The sequence below is a fragment of the Scardinius erythrophthalmus genome, assembly GCF_964197995.2.
Source record: "Scardinius erythrophthalmus genome assembly, chromosome: 21".
Classification (NCBI taxonomy): Eukaryota; Metazoa; Chordata; class Actinopteri; order Cypriniformes; family Leuciscidae; genus Scardinius; species Scardinius erythrophthalmus.
The window spans coordinates 26,532,058-26,555,167 of record NC_138241.1 but is presented as its reverse complement, the minus strand read 5'-3'; the positions used below and the strand labels follow the sequence as shown (position 1 = coordinate 26,555,167).

The 23,110-nt window shown below is 36.9% G+C and overlaps 1 protein-coding gene across 1 annotated transcript in view; it reads left to right on the top strand.

Annotated features, from left to right (window-relative positions):
• atrnl1a (attractin-like 1a) overlaps positions 1–23,110 on the top strand; it is a 250,528-nt gene that overhangs the window by 23,334 nt on the left and 204,084 nt on the right. Inside the window, exons 2-8 of the mRNA XM_081351271.1 lie at positions 11,391–11,474; positions 11,866–11,979; positions 13,863–13,991; positions 14,223–14,431; positions 16,557–16,731; positions 19,087–19,174; positions 21,264–21,519. Of these exons, the coding sequence (XP_081207397.1) occupies positions 11,391–11,474; positions 11,866–11,979; positions 13,863–13,991; positions 14,223–14,431; positions 16,557–16,731; positions 19,087–19,174; positions 21,264–21,519 (1,055 nt within the window). The remainder of the gene's footprint in view (positions 1–11,390; positions 11,475–11,865; positions 11,980–13,862; positions 13,992–14,222; positions 14,432–16,556; positions 16,732–19,086; positions 19,175–21,263; positions 21,520–23,110) is intronic.

Sequence of the window (23,110 nt, the reverse complement as noted above, 5' to 3'; positions counted from 1 at the left end):
ATATTTACACGTGTTAAGAAATATGCTGGAAAAAGAAAACAGTTGAGTGTGAGAGGACATTTCTTTCTTTGCTGAGTTTATATACATACATACTATACATGTACATTCATATCTGTTTATCTGTATGCACAGCAATTATCATATATACTTTATTTTTACGTGGAGTGGACAACAGTAACTAAAGTTTCTCATTAAGAAATATTTCTTCATTATTCAGCTAGCATGCAATAAATAAAAATGACAGTAAATCTCAAAAGTGACAGTAAAGACATTAATATTGTTACAAAATATTTCTATTTCAAATACATTTCTAATAAGAATCCTGGAAAATTGTAAGTTTAAATCTAATCCCATCTACACAGTAGAAAGTGTCATGTGAGGGTGTAACCTGTGGGAAAGTTTCAGTTTTATCCTGCCCTGTTGAAAGGAAATCCATTCTGTCTCTGAAGTGGTTTGACGGGATAAATTTGGATTAGCCTTGTGCTGAGGAGGCAATGATTTTCAGTCGTTGATTCGGGCTGAGACTCTACTCTGCTGTCAGCATGACTTCATATTGATATCAACTGAACAGGCTATGCTGGTTCAAAGCATCATGTAACAGGTGCTCTGTTCGGAGTAATCTGTGTTTGTGAGTGCTGGCACGTCCACTGAGACCCTTTGTGGACTGTGTTTGTATGCGTTTAACTGTCTTTAATCCAGATAACATTACAATGCACTGCTCTCTTGTTTTCCCAAGCCTCAGGGAGTGGTTGTTTCACTATTAAAGCAGTGTTTTTTGGCTGTTGGAAACTGCTTTTCCCAGCAAAACATCAAATAATGGAACCCCAGTCGCTGGGAAGTGAACTCAGAGTAGCCTAAGTGTTGTAAAATTGTCAGATTACCTTTACCAGTAAGTGTACCACATCTATTATTCTTATATTAAATGCCTTTCCATTTTTTTTCCGTTGCTACTATTCACACATCAGCACTAAAATGCTCTTAAACCTATCTTCTGCTGTAAATTACCTTTAAACCAGTAGTTCTCAGGCCCCCCTTTGTCCAAGACAATATTGAAAGGTCCTTCTATATTCACCTTATTCCGGAAGTAGCACTGGGTGGCGCCATCCGCGTAATCTCACTTCCTGGTTTAGCTACTTAGCGCTTTGTTTGCCCTGGTCCAATCTGTTATCTGTCTTGATATAAGTAGATAGACTATAATATTATAGCCAAATGCGTTGGCCTATGGTTATTAACAACTGCTGCAACGTACTAAAGTACATTTCACTTGAAGCTTTTGAAACAATGCCACAATCAAATTATTTAATAGCTGTGTCTTTCTAATAGCTATTACTTAGTTATGAAGATGTGCACAAACACTACTACATGTAAAGTTTGAAACATTATTACACCACAGTTTGTTTGCTCAATCACCAGATACATTTGCAGTGTATAGCCAACAGATGAGAAAAAAATAGCCACGAACTGGTGTAGAAAGAAAGATCCTCAACTAGATGAACAAGAGGGTAACGTTAGCTTAGCTAACTGCTAGCTGCAATTTCTTATGGTTTGATCTCTAACACAAGTAATGGCTGTAAAATAAATCCAGCGACTGAATTCTAGTGGACCATAGCTTTCAAACAAGGTATAGCGTGTGTATGTGTCCTGTAGTGAGACCATTACAACATTAGATGTTTGTGGCTAATGTAGGCTAAACACTACACATCGGCCGGGCTGCGATCAGACAGGCAGACGGGTCATATAAACACCTAAAAGTCGTTTAAAAATTACCCCGAGAAACAGTGCATTGCTGTGCTGTTGGTACACACGTACATAGCACATTTGGCACAAATTAGCTTATCTTATGTGACATTTTATCAGTGAGACTTCTCTGCAGTTCTCCTCGAAATTGAATGAGGGTCCGCTAAACCGGAAGTTGGTTTACAACGGAAGTACTGGACAGAAGTAAAAGTGGGCGGGCGGAATAAGGTGAATACTGTAAGCTGATAAAGTAAACAAATAAACATTTTGTTTGTCGTTGTATATCTTTATTTGGAGTGTTTTTTTATAGCATTTTAATTAAGATTATGATAGTATAACTAAATTTAAATATAAAATAACAATACTTATTATAAATTTTGCTAGTGGACCCCGGAGCCCTGATTGAGAACTACTGATTTGGCTGCACATAATATTTCCAGTACTCTGTCTGCTAATTCCTTCATCTGTTCAGGTGGAGAGAAGCTCTTTAGTTTCAGAGTGTGTCTAATATGACATTTTTTACATTTTCAATACAGGCGAAACATTACAGCGAAACATTGTGGAGTAATTATGTCAGCTTTTTCAGAATATGTGACTCAAACTCTGTGACAGCAGACTTCTTCTATCCTGATACAGTATGTGCTTAAAGTGTTAATCTTATGGCTTTGTTCACAGCATCAATACAAGAATTTTCTGACCATGTTTCAACATCTTAAAGGCATAGTTCATTCAAAAATGAAAATTCTGCCATCACTCTTAAGCCACAGTGAGTTCTTTGAGTCCTAAATACAGTTATGTTCACACACAGTTAAGTTATTTACAGGAGTGACACCACATTCTATAACCGAACACATGTACATTTTCAGGACTCACAACCGCATTCTTGGACAACCCTTGCTGAGTAAACAACTAGTTTTCTGAGAGCTGCTCTGCGCTGCACAAACGCATGTCTACCGTGTGTTGCGGGTTTTCATGTGTGGTTTCAGTACCTTACAGCGACAGAGATATGAGCTGTGTGTCATCTGATGGTTTTAATCTGGTCACTGTTCTCCACCAGAGTTTCACGCGACTTAAATGCTCCTTTCTCCTCCCAGGTATAAAAGCTGCTGTTGCTTAATGAAGATTTGATGGATGAACTTGCAGCTCGATTAGACTCTTTTCATGTCAAAATTGATAAGATAAATATGGTAAGGGCTTGACTCTCGTTGCACGTTCATATAGACCGTATTAGAGACGCTACTAATTTGCTGAGTGAACAGGACATTTTGAGACTCGCATCTGTAAAGTAAATGCAGTTGTCAATCCCAAAAAATGACATTGTGAACGTAGCCTTATTCACACTGGCTTAATCTGAATATGCCTATTTCCCTACTAAATAGTAGGTGGAAAAGTAAATGCCTGAAATTACAATATTCATAAAATTCCCCTGGCAGTAGTGTGCATCCAATGGACAATTTAATATCCCATGAGACTATGGGAGAGGATTTGTGAATGGCAGTGAAGCGACACAACTGACACTGGTAGGTCACTTGACAAAAGTTAGACATCCGGATTGCATTCACACTAGCACATTCATAGTATATATAGAACATATATATTTATTTATTTATTTATTACATATGGATGCAGCCACTCATGTTGTTTCAAACCTGTAAGTATTTATTCTTCTGTGCATGGAACATATATATATATATATATATATTCCAGGCTGTGGAGTTGAGCTGTCAAACCAGACCTTCAAAAAGGACAGCTCTAAATTGGGGGAAAGAATCTGATTTGTTCAGTCTGTGCTGTAACTCTTCTCAGATATAAATCCCTTTAGCAAGCAAGATGATGTCAAATGCGCTGCTGCATTAAAAGACCCCCTAAAACAACTCTATAGGTTTCTGAATGATGAACTATATCACAGTTTTGTCTATATTTAAATGTGTGTTCAGCCATGAGACCCTCACACTCTGATCTTTAACGTCCAGCTCTGAAGGATGGTAGACTAGCTGTGAAGGACCATTTAGGGCTTGGCCATTGTGGGGTTCTATTAACTTTCTCTTGACCTTATCCCTGGCTCTGTAGATGAATGAATGGATGGTGGGAAACTGACGAGCCGTGACTATCCGTCAGAAACCTACTAATATCAATCTCTGCCCTTGCTGACCCCATTGTCTCTAAGCATGAGTGATTTTTCATTTTTAATGAAGGGCAGTGCCAGTAGGTCAAGGTTATTTATGAAAAACGACCAGTTCTTTCATTATTAGGTCCATAGTGGATCAGTGCGCATGCAGTGGATATGAACACACTATACAATAACACAGGCTATATTTAATCTTGCAGAAAGGGTGATGTGTTTTGACTGGAACTGACATTGTTGATGACAGTTTTGTAGTGTGAAAAGAACAGCAATCCAGTATGATGTGGGTGACACAACCAGCTAAATATCCCTTGGGGTGTTTGATTCCAGGTTTTTGCTCCAGCCGATATAGTACACACAACTGCTATACACTATATAGGGTTTAGAGAATGAGTGAACAACAAGTTAGTGATTTCAGACATAGCAACAGTCAACTACAACTCTAGGGCTCTAGGAGTTGAGGAATTGACTTTTGGAGTCAACTCACTATCACCATTTATTGGGCGACAATGCATTGGCATTTATCGTGTCTTTGATAATTCACACATAGCGATCATCAGTCACATGAATGAGAACTGATTTACCTCTGTTTTTAGTTTTTGTCAGAAATCTCTTTCTCCGCCAGCCTTTTTTTTTACTGTTGGTCACATCTGAATTAAATTAAAAGGAACTTGAAATAAACCTAGGATATCTAGGTCCACCAAAGGAGGGAGAGCATTTTCACATTTAGCACCAAAACTCTGGAATAGTCTTCCGGATACTGTTCGTTGCTCAGACTCGCTCTCCCAGTTTAAAACTAGATTAAAGACGCATCTCTTCAGCCAGGCATTCATATAATACTTTTAATCCTACAGTTAAATCCGACCTCTAGTTCATAAACGCCAGAGGAGAACTGGCCCCCGACTGAGCCCGGGTTCTCCCAAGGTTTTTTTTTCTCCATTAGGTCACCTGATGGAGTTTTTCGGTTCCTTGCCACTGTTGCCTTTGGCTTGCTCAGTTGGGGATATTTGGGGATATTTAATTAAATTAATCAATCAACGATACTATTGATCAGCATTACCGAACGTAGGCGTTCCGCTAGAAACAAACATTGATGTATTGTTCTAATTTATTACTGTGAAGCTGCTTTGATACAACCTGTGTTGTGAAAAGCGCTATATAAATAAACTTGACTTGACTTGACTTAAAGCTGCGTAATCTTCGTGTCAACCTTCAGGACTCCTGCATTGTTTATGGTACAGCAAGTAGTGACCAATAAAAATAGGCAAATTAATTATTCTGTTATTTTATACATTGGACTGCAACAACCCAAGCCTAGAGAAAACGCCTCGCTCCTTAACTTCCGAAAACGCCCACTCACCATGGAAACTGAAACAAGTGATATTTTTAGCTCGTACATCTTTTGTCTCCCTTAACATAACACTTTAGTGGATATACTGTTGCTAGAGCTGGCAAGAGTGTCTCTAATAAAAACATTTACGATGTGGTACAGAGCATATCAGACTTGTTAACCACAAAAATGAAAACGTTGTGTCTCCAAGTGCCCATTTAATTCTACAGTTCCCATCCTACAATAAACACAGTCTAAGAATAGTCCTGTCACCTCTTGTAAGAGTGACGCAGTCTCCATTTAGAGTGTCAGTGGTGTTGTAGTGTAACAGTAGTGCTTTTATAGCTCTGATTTGGACTCTGCATTGTCCAAAAGATGAGATCATGCTTTGCTGACGGACATTCACTAGCCCTTTGTCTTAATCATTATCTATAATACATACAAATTTGTTAAAAGTAGTTTGTGTGAATGTACGTATATGCAATTTTTTGTGTGTGTGTATCTCAAGGGCCTAGTTGTTTGGTGTAACCTTGCACTATTTCATTAGTATTATAGGACTGTGTTAATGCTATTGTTTGTAGGCCTGACTTGTCCGAGACAATTACAAATGCTTACTGGCACATCAAATTCCATGTCATGATTAAAGCTACAATTTTTGATTATGAAATTTCTTCCCCTGAATTTACACTATAGTGTAGTAAGAAATCATTAGCTGATGAGGTTTTTGTAATATTATGATTTTTTTTTTTTTATTGTGCTCCTTCTTTATCTAGTATGGTGCTTGAGGGTGGATGCACATTCTTACAAAAGTGCATTTTAACCGATCTTTCAGTGTTCACTCCAAACTGTTTCAAACAAACACATTGCAGTTGAGTTCTTTACAGTGATGGTTTTGCGGCGAAATAGCTTGAGTTGATTATTGTGTCCTTTTTTGCCAGATGTGGTTTGTATTTTGGGCACACTGTGTTTTTAAATGGGTTGCAAATATTTGTGGGTTAACTGGCAGACGAATGGAGAATAAAACACTGTTTTGTGATATGCTTGGGTTTGTGGCTTAGCTCATTCCTGTGCAGTTTAAGACACTTTACAAACATTAATGGTATGGGTATTAAAGCCATTTCAGCTATTGTGAGGAGACTCCAGGAAGATTCAGGAAGATATGATACCTTCCATTTCATTTTCCCAGAATCAACTAGACTGGGTCTCTTTGGGTTGCTATATATTTCTTCCATGTAGGACTTGATATATTTCAATAATGGTTTTTGAATCAGAGCGGTTCTCTTCAGAGTTCAGGTGCTGAGGTGAATGTCGCAAGTTATTCTTGAGGTATTCATCTGTGTATGTGGTTGTAGTTCAGAAGGATGTTGTGTGTTCTGTGACTGAGCAGAATATGACATTAATTGTCTCGTTATGTTTGCTTGGGGTAAAATAGGTTTGTAAGTTTGTAATATTCGGACCAGTGTACATCAGTCTCTGGGTGCCTTGGGTCTTTGTAATTAGTTTGTTTTAAGTTACCTTGGAATATAAGAAATATTTGAGAAGAATCTCAATCCTGACCCAGACATCAGTGAAAGTAGGTTACAGTTTATGACACATAAGTGAGTGGAGGAGATTAATAAGGCAGAATGCTTGGGGAAAGAAATTCTTGTCCTTCCTCCTGGTTATTAGTGTCGCCTCTATTTTAAAAAATCGACAGATCATTTCTTCCGTATTGTGATTTAAAAAGTTGTAAATGAAACAAAGATTATTGAAGCACGGTTTAAACAAAAATACTATTTGGTATTTTTGGTTATTGATTAGCCTAGATTGAGGAAAACTGGCTGAATGTAATCCTGCAGTCGATTGTAAGAAAGAGGCAGGGTTTAAGAGGACTAATAACATTTTGAGTTTTCTAAAAAATTATGTAAAAAAAAAAAAAAAAAAAAGACGCATGGATGAGCTCCTGCTTTACTACGGTCAGGCCCAGACTAAACAAAAGCGCAAGGGGATAATCAGTGACATGATCAGACTTTTTGCATCAAAATGTACATAATTTTGAAACAAACTGAATATATAAATATAGTTTTTTTTATTACATTTTGTTATACCAGAGTAATATTAAAATACATGAAAATGCATTTTATAGTATAAACTGTAATCAAGCTGTGGTTAAATAGATTCTGCAACATAAAACAAAACATGTATTTTGACACTCTATCTATATTTGGTGTTTGTGAGGTTGAGAATGTAGCTTTTCTTAAACTGTCAAGTACCAGTGCATAGAGTTAAATAATTTCCTAAAATTTTGGAAAACACAAAGTTTGAGTGTTTGTTCTTGTAGTGGTTATGAAAAAGCCACGTTACCTCAAAACAAGGGTTAAGGGTGATTCACTATTGTAGAATGCTCAAAACAGAAGTCATAACGTTTGTATTTAATTTCATGGTCGTCACTGAAGAAAAACTATGTGTCCACTGCATTTAGGATTCAGTGATTTGTACCAGTTGTTCATTACATTATGATGACTCATTTCTGCCATGGCTGACCATTTTAGCGCCCTAGGCGAGATATTCATGCCCCCTTTCCCCTCCTCACAACTTAAAGACTCAAAACTTTGTTTGTTTCTAGCATTGATTTGATGTTTTACAAATTATATAAATAAATAATCTTAATAAGCATTAAAATTATTCACCAACTTATGTACATGATTTTCTTTTCTGTTCACACTGCAGTCGCTTGTCCATATTGGTTATTATCATAGTAACGGCACTAGTGTGCAGTGGCTTTGCGTAGTTAGCAACAGGGTTCAAACTAGGGGTGTAACGGTTCAAATTGCTCACGGTTCGGTTTGTTTCAGGGTTTTAGGTTCACGGTTTCAGGTTCACGGTTTCGGTATGTGCTATGTTCAGGGAAAAAAGTAAAGCTAATAGAACTAGATGTTTCAATCCCTTTAGTAGGAAACTCTTTACAGTAGCAGTCGGTGTGGAGTGGTGAAAAGGAGGGCAAGGTATGTCATTGGGGTCATCAGGTGGGCACTCTGCTTCATCAACGTTTCGTTGATTGAAGCCCACAACGTCTCCAGAAGGCTCAGCGGTGTACCCAGCGTCCCAGGTACAGCCCCCTCCATGCCATACCCTCCATATCCCTGATGGGCTCTGCATGGCAGGGGCGTTCTTCTCCCTGAATTGGGCCTAAGCCTGACCGCATACCATCTGTCTCTACCTTTCTGCCCAGTTGGGGTCCCTACGCTTGATCCAGAGCCAGTTACTGCTTTTTTCGGCAGCACTTGACATGGACTTGATGGCCTGTTGGAGAGAGCGACCCTTCACCCCTATTTTTCTCAGCAAACTGATGGTTGATGTGGCAACAAATCTCCTACTGTACAAAGGACTAAATAAAGAAAATAAGAACAAATAAAGAAAAATAAAGAAAATATGGATACATAATCTAACTACAAGCAACAGCACAAATAAATGCAATAGAGCAAAAATACAAAAAAATAAAATAAACAGTGCTTTTTAGGTTTTTCAGGTAGGTCTAACATTAGTTTTCAGGTACAGAAATTGAATAAAGTAATCGAATGTAAAATAACATTGCATATTTGACTGTTTAAATTAAAGATGAATCCTTATTAAAGTTACAAAAGATATTCAATCAAGAGCAGTGAGTGCTTTTCTTGTATTTTGTTTAATTACCATTAAAAACAGACAGCAGGAATATAGCTGTCGAACAGTATTTTTCAAATTTAACACTGTTAAGTATGTGTGGCGTGCAGGGCGTGTTTGAACCCAAAATTGTCAAATGTGGGCTAGACGAAATTGTGTGGCAGATATAGTGTTGTAGCCGCGTCTGTTCGATTGGTAAAATGTTAACATAGGCTACAGTTTTGTGGTAACGTTAACGTTAGCCATGTTCTTCATGTACCGGCCTTTTGACAGCTTCGGCTGAAGTTGTCCTTGTGTTAATTGTCGTGTAATAACTTCTGTATGAACTGGCAATAAACATTTTTGTAAGTGTGTCTATAATGTGATTGGCTAAACTGATTTTATTTCGGGTGCGGATTTTAATTAGTGCTGCTGTCAGAAAACGGGTCGGATGCGGTTTTAAGCACTGCGGGTAGCCTACGGGCGGGTGCGGGTTTACAAAATCGGACCCGTGCAGGACTCTGTCTTGCATCGCAAGAGTGCTAAATTATACAAAACCGGTGCTGTACAAAAACGTAAATTAAGCTCATAAAATAAATTTGGGTCGCACATAAATTGACAGGGTCGGTCGGAAACCGGAACCAAACTAAATTTTTTTTTAGGCCTGCTGCTGTCCCTTTAAGACAACGCACAGATCCAAAAGTCTTTCTCTACTGCAGTGGTTCTCAATCCTGGTCCTGGGGACCCACAGCTCTGCACAGTTTGTATGTCTCCCTCATTTAACACACCTGATTCAGATCATCATCTCGTTAGGAAAGAGCTCTATGAACTGAACTGGGAGTGTCAGATAAAGGAGACATATAAAATGTGCAGAGCTGTGGGTCCCCAGGACCAGGATTGAGAACCACTGCTCTACTGTATAAGTTCACTTTATCCTAGCAGATAGTCTGTTATGCCTTCTCTCATGATTTTTGTGTGAATTTAAATGCAAGACTTGAAAGAGAACTCAAAACGAGTACACACACACACACACACACATCTTCTCACAGTGCGCGCAAGTTCTCTTTCATCTTGCGCTCGAAAGTTTAAATTGGCAAGGCTTAAATGAGTTTAGTTTAAACACAGATAGCAACGTGTGCTGTTCCGGTCTAACCTGTGCTCGTGCGCTATCAACACTCGGTTGATGATGAGGTCATTCGAGCATACGGCACTCGCATTAAACAAAGTTTACAAAGAGTGACCATTTTGTTAATTTTTTTTTAATTATCGCTGTTGTAATGTATTCTTGTTGAGCCAGCATGTGCATCCATCGACAGAAACATACATTAGCGAAACTGTCTGTTTTACACATTGCTATTTTCAACAAACCATAATATAGATGCGTTATCAGATTTTTTTTAACCGAGAACCGTTACACAAACGGATGCTGCGAAATGAAATTCTAAAAAAGTTAAATAAAAATATACTAATGAAACAAAAATGGTTGGCCCTGATTGCTGCTTCTGCTTCACCTCTTGTGTTGTTTTTGTGATAAAAATGATTTTCATGGATAAGCTGATCTCTTGACTGATGTGCAGTTGCTGTGACTTGCTTTTTACTGTGCTGTAACATTCTGAACTTGGCCCTCCTCCACTCTCGGACAAATGAGTATTATTTTTATTTTTTTTCAATCCGTTGGGATTATGGCCCTCGTTTCTGTGTTGGAGAAGGAGGGATGAAAATGAGGTGAAAGGGAAAGAGGATGAATAAAGAGCAGGTGGTTGTGCCAATGTCACATGACCAGTTTGTTGGTGCACGTGGATGGTGTTTCGTTACGGTGACGTTGGATGCTGCAGTACTATGAAGGATTTTACTGGACAGACTTTGCAGTCAAGATGTCATATGTCAGTATTTTTTTAATCATTGCTAATGTCTTCTTAAGTCCTAATCACACACTTCATTCAATATCAAACATGCTTGAATTCAATTTTGCCTTTAAATAGTATTTTTTTCCAATAAATTTCAATAATTTTCTTCATATAGGCTAATAATTAGCTGAAAGTGATGGTAGCTCTTTGTGGAAGGAGATATGTCTGTGCTTAAATCATACATACATGATGTGGAGTTTATACAATAGGTGATTATTCATTTCCCCCCCTTTTTCCATGGACCTTAAAGCATGAAGACTTTCCTTTTGGAAAAGGGAGCTCTTTAAACATTTAGTGACTTTTTGAAATATTTGTATAAAGGTCTGATTTTTTTTTATTTATTTTGATTTTGCGTATTCTGTTTGATTATATTTTTTAGTATGCATAATCTTGGTGTGTGTGATGTGGTTTGTTGTCTTAAATTCTCCTTCTGAACCTACACATTGCAGTGGTGTTTATGCTGCTGTACCTATTTAATCTTTTATTTAACCTATTAAGAGAGCATACAGAAACATATGCATTATTTCCTACAGTATTATTTTTTTGCAAAGACAGTAACTAATCAACAACTGTCTAAATTTACAAATATACTGTACCTTATTTTCTCTTGCTTTGCTTTCATCAAGGCCATTTTGAGATATTTATTTATCTTTGTATTTTTCTTGGTCAGGTTGACAGAGTCATCAGGATCACTCACCGATGGACCAGTTAACTACAAGTACAAGACAAAATGCACTTGGCTCATTGAAGGATAGTGAGTACCACTATGTCTACTAATCTCTCTGTATGTTTTTTTTTTCTTTTTGTTGCAGATGTTCTCGCATTTACATCTATATTTATTGTTTACCAGATGCTTTTGTTCAAAGCAACATATAAATAAAAGTTAGAATTAATAAAAAGAAAAGTTTGGAGCTAAATTGTTACTCATGTCCCATTAGTGGACATTGGGTTTAAATATCTAGTTCAGTCATGAGCAGCAGCAGCAACAGTGTAGCAGATCTAGTCCGCAAAGAACAAATATATTAACATTGCTATATTCAATAACATGCTAAAACTAATCCGAGAGCTGTCATGATTGAAATACAATTGTCTTTTACTCTTATTATTAAGTGTCAAATTTAATATATTTTCTGTTTTTATTTTAGCCCAAATGCTGTGCTGAGGTTGAGGTTCAACCATTTTGCCACAGAGTGCAGTTGGGATCACATGTATGTTTTTGATGGAGACTCTATTTACGCACCTTTGATAGCTGTTTTTAGGTGAGTGGGACTGGAAGCATTGTAATTCACACACCTCTGACAGAGTGGATACAAACTTTCCTAGTCATTTCATACCAAGCAAAAAAGCATTGCCTGACCTAAGACAGAGCTTATTATTTCATGAACAAAATAATATTATTTATATATATATATATATATATATATATATATATATATATATATATATATATATATATATATATATATATATAGTACATAAACAAAAGTATAACGAAACCATCAACAGATCTTATGTCCAATTCAGTGAAATGAACAGTGAACTTTAACCAATCAATAACACAGCAGAATCAAATCAGACTAAGTCACCCATGAAGTGCGCTTGAAAAATGTATGCTGATCTTTCGTTTGTGTGAACATGTGACTTCTCTTTCCTTGGCGTTACATACATTTTTCAATTGAAAGCGTTGTGAGGGTGTTAACCTCTGCTGACCCATGGAATTTCAAAGTTATTCTTGTTTCTCTTCTATGAAATGGTGCTTAACTACTGATATATATATTTTTATTTTACAAGCATTAAAATAAATAAAAAAATGCACAGATGAAAGCACTGTCAGTCTAAAAATTAAAAAGGTTACTGGCCTATATTTTCCGATTCATCATTTAGCCATGTATGCTGTCAGTAAGGAAAAGAATGAGGATTAATGTTTTAATTAAAATTGCTAGAATACAGATTAATAAATGGCATGTCATCATAATTTTTTTATATTTACTCAAAATATCTGGATCCCATGTGTAAAACTTTTTTTCTCTATGGAGCATGTAAAAATATTTTTCAGAATTAAAGCCTAATCGGAATATGGGCCTTAGTTGGTGAATGGTTTGCAGGTAAACATCATCTGTGACTACAGTAAATAAGGTTAAACAAATTCTTTGTGGAAAAATTATGCTAATTTGGTCCCATCATGAACTTTTAGGTTGTTAATCGATTATATGTGCTTTTGTTGTTATTTTTTTAAATAATCCTATTTAACCATGAAATTCTTGGTTAAAAACTACATTACCCATGATTCTGCAAAGAAATCTCTAAAAATCTGAGAAATGGACCATGCAAATTGCTCCAAAAGAACACTTTAATGGCCACCCACTCCCATGAAGAAATATTTGGATATACAGTATATGCATATTTTGCAATAAATGTAAAATATAGTGTAGTTCTGTATATTTATTTAAAATATTAGATCAATTATTTTTATATCTGTGCTTCATGGGACTGTAGTTCTTTCCCTCATTAAAGTCAAGTACAGTCTTGCATTTTTTTTTTTACTTTTACAAATTTTTACAAATACTTTTTTGCTTCAAGTCAAAGTTTGTAATGTTGTGATTCACCTCATAACTGTTTGGTTTGGTTCGGTTCATGGCTTATAACTCTTATTTAAAAAAAAAAAAAAAAAAAAAATCCCTATGGGGAAAAATCCGTCCGGAAACAAGGCTGCTGAAAAAATTGGTGGGCACTGTTGCACTCTATGAGCGACAGAGAATAGCTCACATGTAATGCTGCAAGTACCTGTTACAATCATCTTTGCTATTAATATGCATGAATATGCAAGGGGAAAAAATAACATCCTCATAAGGATAATTTACCTGCCTAAATATAGAGGTAACATTAGTCAAGTCACATTAAATGTAAAGTAGTCTGTTTGCTTCTCTCTTTTCTTCTTCATTTGAAGTGCTATCTCTTATTCCTTTCTAATGGGATGGACCTTGTGTTCAGATACCTGCTGTGTACTTTAGTGTGTGTGTGTTGGTTTGCGGTATCTAGTTTGTCACATCTCTGTGTCCTGTGGTGTGTCTGAGTGGAACATGTGAACACAAAGGAATGAAGTATTTTATCTGATTTGTGTGTCATACTCTTGCATGTCCAGTGGCCTGGTTGTCCCAGAAACAAAAGGAAATGAAACCATTCCAGAGGTTGTGACCACATCTGGGTACGCATTGTTGCACTTTTTCAGTGATGCTGCCTACAATCTCACAGGATTCAACATCTTTTATTCGTGAGTATCGTTATACAGTGACAATGCTTTCATTATTTATTTATATATATATATATATATATATATATATATATATATATATATATATATATATATATATATATATATATATATATATATATATATATATATATATATATATATATATATATATATATAATTATTTTATTTATTTGTTTATTTATTTATTTTTTTGTCCTGATCACTCTCTCTCCCTGGTGTGTTTTTCAGGATAAACTCCTGTCCTAATAACTGTTCAGGTCATGGAAGGTGTACTACAGGCAACTCCATTTCTAGCAGTGTTTACTGCGAGTGTGAGCGATACTGGAAAGGTGAGGCGTGTGATATTCCGTACTGTTGGGATGACTGTGGCAGTCCTGACCGTGGATACTGCGACCTCACCGGAGAAAAGCTCTGCGTCTGCAATGACAGCTGGCAAGGTGAGGTGCTGAAAAATTGTTCAGATGTCTATATGATACTACTGTATAGAATATCTCCACATTGTCTGCAAAATGTTGCAGAGAATTTTGATATTGTAAAAGTTTTTACTTTAAAATGTTTTGGGGTCAGTAAGACTTTTGGTTTTGAAATAGAGTAAAACCATTATTTTAGACTGTAACATTTTTTTCACAGTTTTACTGTATTTTTGATCAAATAAATGTAGCCTTGGTGTGCACAACTTAAAAAAAAAAAATCAGATTTCAAACTTTTGAACAGTAATAATGTACATTCATGCATTTTCCTCAATATGTTGATTACAGAGTTCCATAACTGCATATACCTGGAATATTTCTTAAACCACCTAAACAAATATACTAGTAAAAAAAATCACAATGAGTCTCATGTTTCATGTCAATAGTGCCATCTGCTGGTTATCAATGATAATTTGTTTAATTGTATGACGTACGTTCAACATGAGGTGAAAATATAGATATACAATGTTCATACTAGTTATGTCAGAATTTTCATTTTTGTGTGAAATGCCTTCTAATTATGTTATATTAGGAACTTTTTGTGCTTAAATTGGCTCATTCTTACTGTTGACATTGAAAATGATGCATGTGTTTTTCCCAGGGTTAAAATCATCGTTTCATTTCTTGATTGCCGTTTTGACATAGTTTCCACCTGGACATTTGTCTTATTTGCTAATTCTCTTTAATGTATTTGCCCTGTTTTAATCTGCTTTCCAGGGAGATACAAATTGTGCTTATGAACCTTGATTGACATGGCAATAAAATTCTATTGCATTATTTTGGCAGTTAACGTTTTGGCCGGGTTTTTCTTGGAGTTGGGCGTGTTTTGATGAGATTTTTGGGCTGGAAATGGTCGGCCCAATCTGGCATCACTGTGCATCGGCTCTAAATCAGAGATGTCAAATAAAAAACACCATTGCTGGTGTCAATATAAGTAATATACAATTATAAATAATATAATGAATGAAAAATAGGCCTTACAGTAACGTTAGGTCTGTCTTAACAGTTTATACGTTTTCGTAAACAACAAGTTTTTCTGTGTAGAAATACTATGAAAATAGCTTCTTTCGATATATTTTTTTATATATATAAATCTTGTTAGTTTTGTATCAAATACAATGTGATTTTCACTGATTGAGATCTGGCAGTAACAGCATATTTTTTTTCCGCTTGGGCGAGCGATCCGCGGACAGCTTTCCCTGCGAACCAATGAGAGCGCGGGACAATGATGACGACAGATAACAACATCGCCTAAGCTCCACTTACCCGAAACACTTCGGCAGATTTGAAGAAAATTACCGTCGTTTGGTAAATAAATGAATGACGGACAGTTACATAGCATACGTATTACCAACATTTTACCATGTAAGCATTATGGTACACCTCAAACAATGGAATTTATAGTGTGTTAATTATTGTTAATTAGCGAGTATGCGTTGGGTATACAAGCATTCGCAGCTTAAATAGACTGGAATTTTAAAGGAACTGACTTCTTTTTGTTGGTCTGTTATTGAGATTCTAAGATGATATGCTGATGATTTAATTTCTTTATTGTGGAGATAACTGGAAAAGAGTTTTGAAAAGACACTGTTTGGCGTGAACTTGCAACCTCATCCGTCATTTAGAGAGATGTTTTTACTAACCACTAGGTGACAGTGTTGGTTCACTTTTGGATCTGTTCTTCAATAGTCTGGTTGTTAATTCTTATTCATGCTAATTCAGTTTAATTCATAGCTTTGTAACGGCAAATTTTGACCTCAAAGTTTATTTTGTGTTTACTGCTACTTTTATAACCAGCTATTTTTTTTCCCACAAGCAATCTTGATTGTTTTTTTTTTGGGGGGGGGGGGGGGGGGTATGATTTTATTATAGCATTTGAAATTCAAAGCATGTTTGGTTGAGATATTTGACTTCTTAACCATGTTATAGAAAATACATCTCAAGTTGTTGACAGTTCTGGTAAGTAGCCCTCAGTGTTTGTTTAGTATCTTAAATTAGAGTTTATGACTCACACGGGTCCTGTGAACACACACCTCTGTGTAGTTTAATTTGCTCATCTTGTTTTTTATCTGACACTTCTTTCCCATCTCAGGTCCAGATTGCTCTTTAAAATTTCCTTCGACTGAACCGCACTGGTTTCTGCCTAACGTGAAGCCTGATGGACAGTCACTAGGCCGGGCTTCTCATAAAGCAGTGGTTCATGGGAAGCTGATGTGGGTGATTGGAGGGTTCACCTTTAACTACAGCTCCTTTCAGATGGTTATAAAGTAAGTTCTGCTGTCTGGTGACATCATCAGCCAATATTTTGTACTTCACTTTATTCAAATCACTTGTTTAAATCTCCAAATAAGCTTTGTTAAATGTGACCGGCTCTGTGACTGGCTCTCAATTTGCCCTGGTTCAGTCTGCTAAATGTAATGAACTGAGTAACCGGCTAGTAGGTAAAAAAAAAATGCATTTTATACTAAAATACATTTCCTTAAGGATCTGGCAGGTTTGATCAGGAAGTTCTTATCCAGTATGTATGTGTCTTGATGAAGTCCTGGCTGTTGTAGCTGTATGCTTTTTAATGACTTTTGATGAAGTCCACACTGGTTCCTTATAGTGATGCACCAATCATGATTTTAAGCAAATTTATTTGTTTTTTATTTGCTCTATAACAGGCAAACTTGGGCTGTTTACACTTGGCCACTTAATGCGTTTTCTGTGATCGGATCCGATCGTGAAAAGACCAGGTGTAAATGCCCTCCGAAACGCATTCGAGATGGATTTGAATCCGATCGCTCAAACCACTTCAGGAGATGGTCTGGGCCGCATTCCAGACGAAACTAGGGTTGCCAATTGTCGCGTATTAGCCGGGACGTCCTGTATATTGGGCCTAATTCATTTGTCCCGTCCGTGACCTCCCTTGTCCTGTATACTGCTATGCTGATCTAACCACTGACTGATACAACAGCAACACGACACTTGAGAATGATCACGACACCGGTCATCTTCCAATCACCATACGAATCAGACCATATGAATAACAAACTCTAAATTAAGAATTAATTATTCTTTTGGGACAAATCATTGTTTGATTTGCGAACAGAATCCTCTGCTGTCGCTCCCGGTTCGATCCGGACTCGCGCTAACGGCAAATCCCTTTCACTGTCCGGGTTTTGATTTCGGCAAATCAGTTCTGGCGAATTCAAACATCGTGATTATTGTTCATGAGTCCAACATCCATCCAGCCACTCAAGAAAACATGAAATCTACCAGAGGGAATAATATGCTGATGTGATTTGCTGCTCAAGAAACATTTCTGATTATTATTATTAATGTTTTAAAAAACAAAAGATTTATCTGAAATAAAAAAGCTTTTGTAACATTATAAATGTCTTTACTGTCACTTTTGATTAATTTAATGTGTCCTTGCTGAATAAAAGTAGGCTATTACTTTCTTTAATTTCTTTCAAATGTAGTGTATGTTACAAAAGCTTTCTATTTCAGATATTTCAGACTTTTTTTTGTATGACCTTAAAATTTGTTTTAGAATTAAATTGTACATAAATAGGTTAAGCAAAACAAATGTGTTTATGTCTGAGAACCTTTTAAACGCATACAAACCTGAAATGACATATACTGTGTGATACAGTACAAATATTTTGAGTGTCTCTTATTTTCCTGTAAAGAACCACATTTTTGTCCCGTATTTTTCTTTTCTGAAGTTGGCAACCCTAGACGAAACTGGACAAGTGTAAATGCATCTGGTTGTTAAAACCACATATATAAATTTTACATCTCCCAAAAATGCTAAAAAATAACGTGTGAGAGCGTGTTATAGGCTATATGTCATGTTATAGTCAGATATGACGGCGCCACTGCAACACCGCAGATGAGCATCTTTTCATCAAGCCAACGTGCAAACTAACGCAAATCAAAGTGAAAGTAAGTCGCAGACGCTTGACACAAGCTTTTAATTTTTCTTCATTAAAAGTAAAGAACCGAAATGATCTACCAGGGCTGTTGCCGCTCTCTCTTATTGCGGTCTTTGATTTAGAAATTTTAGCTGATGATCAATAAAATACAGCTCATATCTGTTGCTTTTGGTGGCGTGCACTCCATTAAATCTGCTTATAGCGGGAGAATTGAAGATCAGATTTATATCAGTTTTGCAAAAACACATTTATGTGACCAGGTGTAAATGGAATTGTTTTGATAATTCAGATAGCTATCCATTTCTCTCCTTTTTGAGTCCGTCTTCAGCGTATCCCGTGTGTCCCAGTTTCTACAAAACTATTGAGCAGCACAAAGGATTTTCAACATTGATGATAATAATCAGAAATGTTTCTTGAGCACCAAATCAACATATTAGCACGATTTCTGTAGAGGCTGAAAATTCAGCTTTGCCACCACAGGATTCAGGAATATATCGCATTTTAAAATGTATTAAATCTTCAATTGTAATACTAATAATATTTCACAATATTACTGTTTTTACCATATGCCTTGGTGACAATAAGAAACTTCTTTCAAAATAAGTAGTGTATACATTACTTTTCCCACTTTTATTAGCTAGCAATGAGTGCACCACACTTTCTCTTTCTTCCTTTCCTTACAGTTCTCTGTCTGTTTTTCAGCTATAATCTAGAGAGCAGCACATGGGATGTGGTGCCAATCAACGGCGGCCCGCTACAGCGCTATGGACACTCTCTGGCTCTTCACAAGGTAAACACAATGCTAGTCTCTATACTTTGTATAACAATGCCTCAGTGAGTGATTTAACTTGCCATTGATATGCAGAGCCATTGATTTACAATTGAAAAGATGTAACCTCTGTCATTGTTGTCCACAATGTTACAAGCTCAAATAGTGTTTAGGTGCATGTTTTTAGGGATGTTTTAATATTTTTGTAGCGACAGTGCCCACTAGTGTTTATTATTCAGAAAATGATTCTAATAATTATCAAGTAATGTGGTAATCACATTAAAAAGATGGACAGTTTATGGTTTAGTGCTATCTAAAGGAGGGTGTTAAATATCAAGATTCAGGGTGTTTTCAGATCGAAGTTGAGCTATTAATAAGAGTGATAGAGCCATCTTAGCATTACATTTTCCATTGTTTAATGATAAACAGTACTTTTAGGTGTGTTATCCATGGATATTTTGTCAAGTGCATTAACTGTTCAGTTGTGTTCCTTTACTTCCTTAATTTAGCTTGTTAAGGAAGCAGACTGTCATAAAAATGACAACAGTTGTAAATTAAGCCAAGTATTTACTTGAATGTTATGATAAAGATTTAAGTTTTCTTATGTCAGGACTAACAAAAGAAAAATACTGCTGCATTGGCCGGGAATCGAACCCGGGCCTCCCGCGTGGCAGGCGAGAATTCTACCACTGAACCACCAATGCTCACATAACAGTGCTCTGGGAGGTCTCGTGGTCATGCACAAACACGCCACACTCTGTTATGCTACACATTCCTTCCATTCGTTTTTCCAGCCCTCTTTTCTCTCTTATTTAAAATTCTACAGTTTCTCAACTCTCGGTACTGACCGACTTGCTTTCATTGCATTGGTTAAAGAAGTCCCACATGAGCACTGGAGCACAATCCATTATCATGTGAGCATTGGTGGTTCAGTGGTAGAATTCTCGCCTGCCACGCGGGAGGCCCGGGTTCGATTCCCGGCCAATGCAGCAGTCTTTTTCTTTTGTCAGTCCACACAAAACAAAAACGCATTACTTTTAGAATGAAGGACATGAAGGAACAGTAGAAAACTTTTTTTAAATGTTTTTTTCTATTGGGAAAATGTATGCTGAAAACACATTTATATGAATCACATTCTTTCCGATGAATTTTTTTTCTCTCCACCAGAGCCTATGATAATGTCTGCAGATTCACAAGAATGTTTATTCTGTTAATGGTTTTGAAGATACTCTCACTGAGTCTGACTGAAATAAGCAGGAACTTTCTCAGTCCACAGTGTAAACTGGTTTACGCATATAAACTTTCTCTCTCATTGACAGTGCACATTATGTTTTAAATTAACTGCCTTCATTGTGGAGAAAGGTCCCAGGCAAATGGGCAAATTAAAATCACTGTCCTGTCCACATGACTGTATTTCACAAAGCTGTTGTCTGGTAGATGTCTTTATGTGTCATAAACTGCTGAATGCACTTTGATGATGGGAATGCGGTAGCAGGCCAGTCAATGTGCATTTACAGCGTGCATGAATGTGAGAGTTCAGTCAGCATATTGAGATACTTTTTCATGAATCATAAAGTGGCTTTCTGCACTTTTATCTGAATATCAACTGAATATGAAACACATGATGCATTTATACATATGGCACACACACACACACAAACACACACATTAAGTGAACTCAAGAAACATTTTTAATTATCAATATTGAAAACGGTTGTGCTGCTTAACATACAGTATTTGTGTAAACTGTCTTACTGACCCCAAACTTTGACTGCCAATCAAAGTTATAATTGAGGGTTAGGAGATTAGTCTGTTTTCATAATCACAATAGTAAACAGTAATAGCTATAGTAGTTTTCAGTGGTTGTATATTCTGAGTCATGTTTTTGTTAGTTAAAGAGATGCAGCAGTGTCACTAGGCTTGAGTCTGTTCTCCATGGAGTCCTTTTTTAGATGCAGTGTATTGATTGGCTGTTTACACAAGAGAATATGTGTTCCTGTGATGCTGGGAAATTGGTGTCCAACTTTTGCTCAGCCTGAGGTGATGTAATGCCTCAAATGCTTGCACAGGATCTCATAATGTCTTCATTTCTCTTCTCTGCTCTTTGCAGGATGATATCTACATGTTCGGTGGGAAGCTGGAAGCAGGCTCCGGGAACATAACAGATGAACTGTGGCTGTTTGATACACGTAGCCGTTCCTGGTCCCTCAGGACGCTCAGTCCTGTGCTGCAGTCCCAACACTTCGCCGTGGAGGGACATACTGCTCACATAGTAGACAACAGAAATGGAGAGCCTATCATGGTGGTGCTTTTTGGCTATTCACCAATTTATAGCTACCTCAGCCATGTCCAGGAGTACAACATTCGTAAGTGCCAATATGTAACTGTTATTGAGAAAATATTTCTTACTTGAACTGATGGTGCAATCAAGTCATGTCAGAAAGATTGTATTTCCAAGTTGAATGCACATGAACGTCACCACAAAGTTGTAATAATGTGTGAGAAACCTATTTTTCTTAAAGCCCAGAGTTTCCGAGGTGAATGAAAACGTAAAACAAAAACATTTTTAGTTGTCAATTTGTAGATGTGGAGTTAAGAAATCTTGTTGAATTTTCATGTAGAAGTTACATTGCCATCTTGCTTCGACCAAAGTGATTTGAACGCACCTGAGGTTGTAATTACAACTTCCAAACTCAAAAATATGAACTTCCCAGGAGGACTTGAATGCACCATGAGTGTGTAGTTTCATGACAGTCTTAAAGGGTTATTAGTTCACACAAAAATGAAAATTCTGTCATTACTTTCGTTTATGTTCGGAACACAAATGAAGAACTTCTTGATTAAATCTGAGAGCTGTTTCTCCATCGACAGTTAGGCAACTGACACTTTGAAGTTTCATAAAGTTCACAAAGAGATTCCTAATCCATATGAATTGAGCGGTTTAGTCCAAAATTTTCTGAAGAGACACGATCGCTTTATATGATGAACCGATTGAATTTAGGCTTTTATTCACATAAACATTGATCAGCGAAAATAAACAGAAGCTCAACCGAACCTGCTTGCACTAGAACAAACCTCTTGCGGAAGCTCAAACGTGCTGCGTAACACTTGAGAACCGCTTACTATGGATTCGTTTTTACCATCTCTTTATGAACTTTCTGAAGTGTCAGTTGTATAGCTGTCAGTGGAGGGACAGAAAGCTCTCAGATTTCATCAAAAATATCTTCATTTGTGTTCCGAAGATGAACAAAAGTCTTGCGGGTTTGGAATGACATGAGGGTGAGCAATTTGACAAATGCAGACAGTTCCTCTGGCTTCCAGCAGATGGCAGTGTAATATAACATGTCACTAGCACAGCACTTTACTGATGACATGGTGAGTTGACACGGCCAGACTCATTAAAGTGAAGGTTCTCTTCTTTCAGTGGTATTTTCTAGTCGACTCGCTCCACTCTCTGTCACAAACACACACCCACTCAAACACACACTCATGCTTTAGGTCATTAAGAAGTGGTGGTACCTGAACTGCACTGTCTGGGATTGAACAATGATTAATGTGTCTGAGCTCTGTTGAGACTCCACTTAAATCTTTCTTTCTTATGCTCTCGCTTTCCCCCACTCGCTTTTTCTCAGTTTTTACTCTCTTAATGAATACATGAGCTTATTAGAGCTGTTGAAAATGAATGCAATCGCACCCCTACTGCGCATCTGTGACCTTGATGACATAAAGAATTTGGAAAAATTAGAGTGATGCAATATTTGAAGAGAAGCTTCCTTAAACTTGAGATATATATTTAGTGATGTAACAAGCCAGGATATCAATGAAAGGCAGAGGAACGCTTAACCATGGTATCTTCTCGGTCTCTGTCACACTTAGTCACGTGTAATTGATTACAGATGTTCTACCAGAGAGCACTAACCATGGTCTTGAAGTCAGACTAGCATATGTTAAGATAGC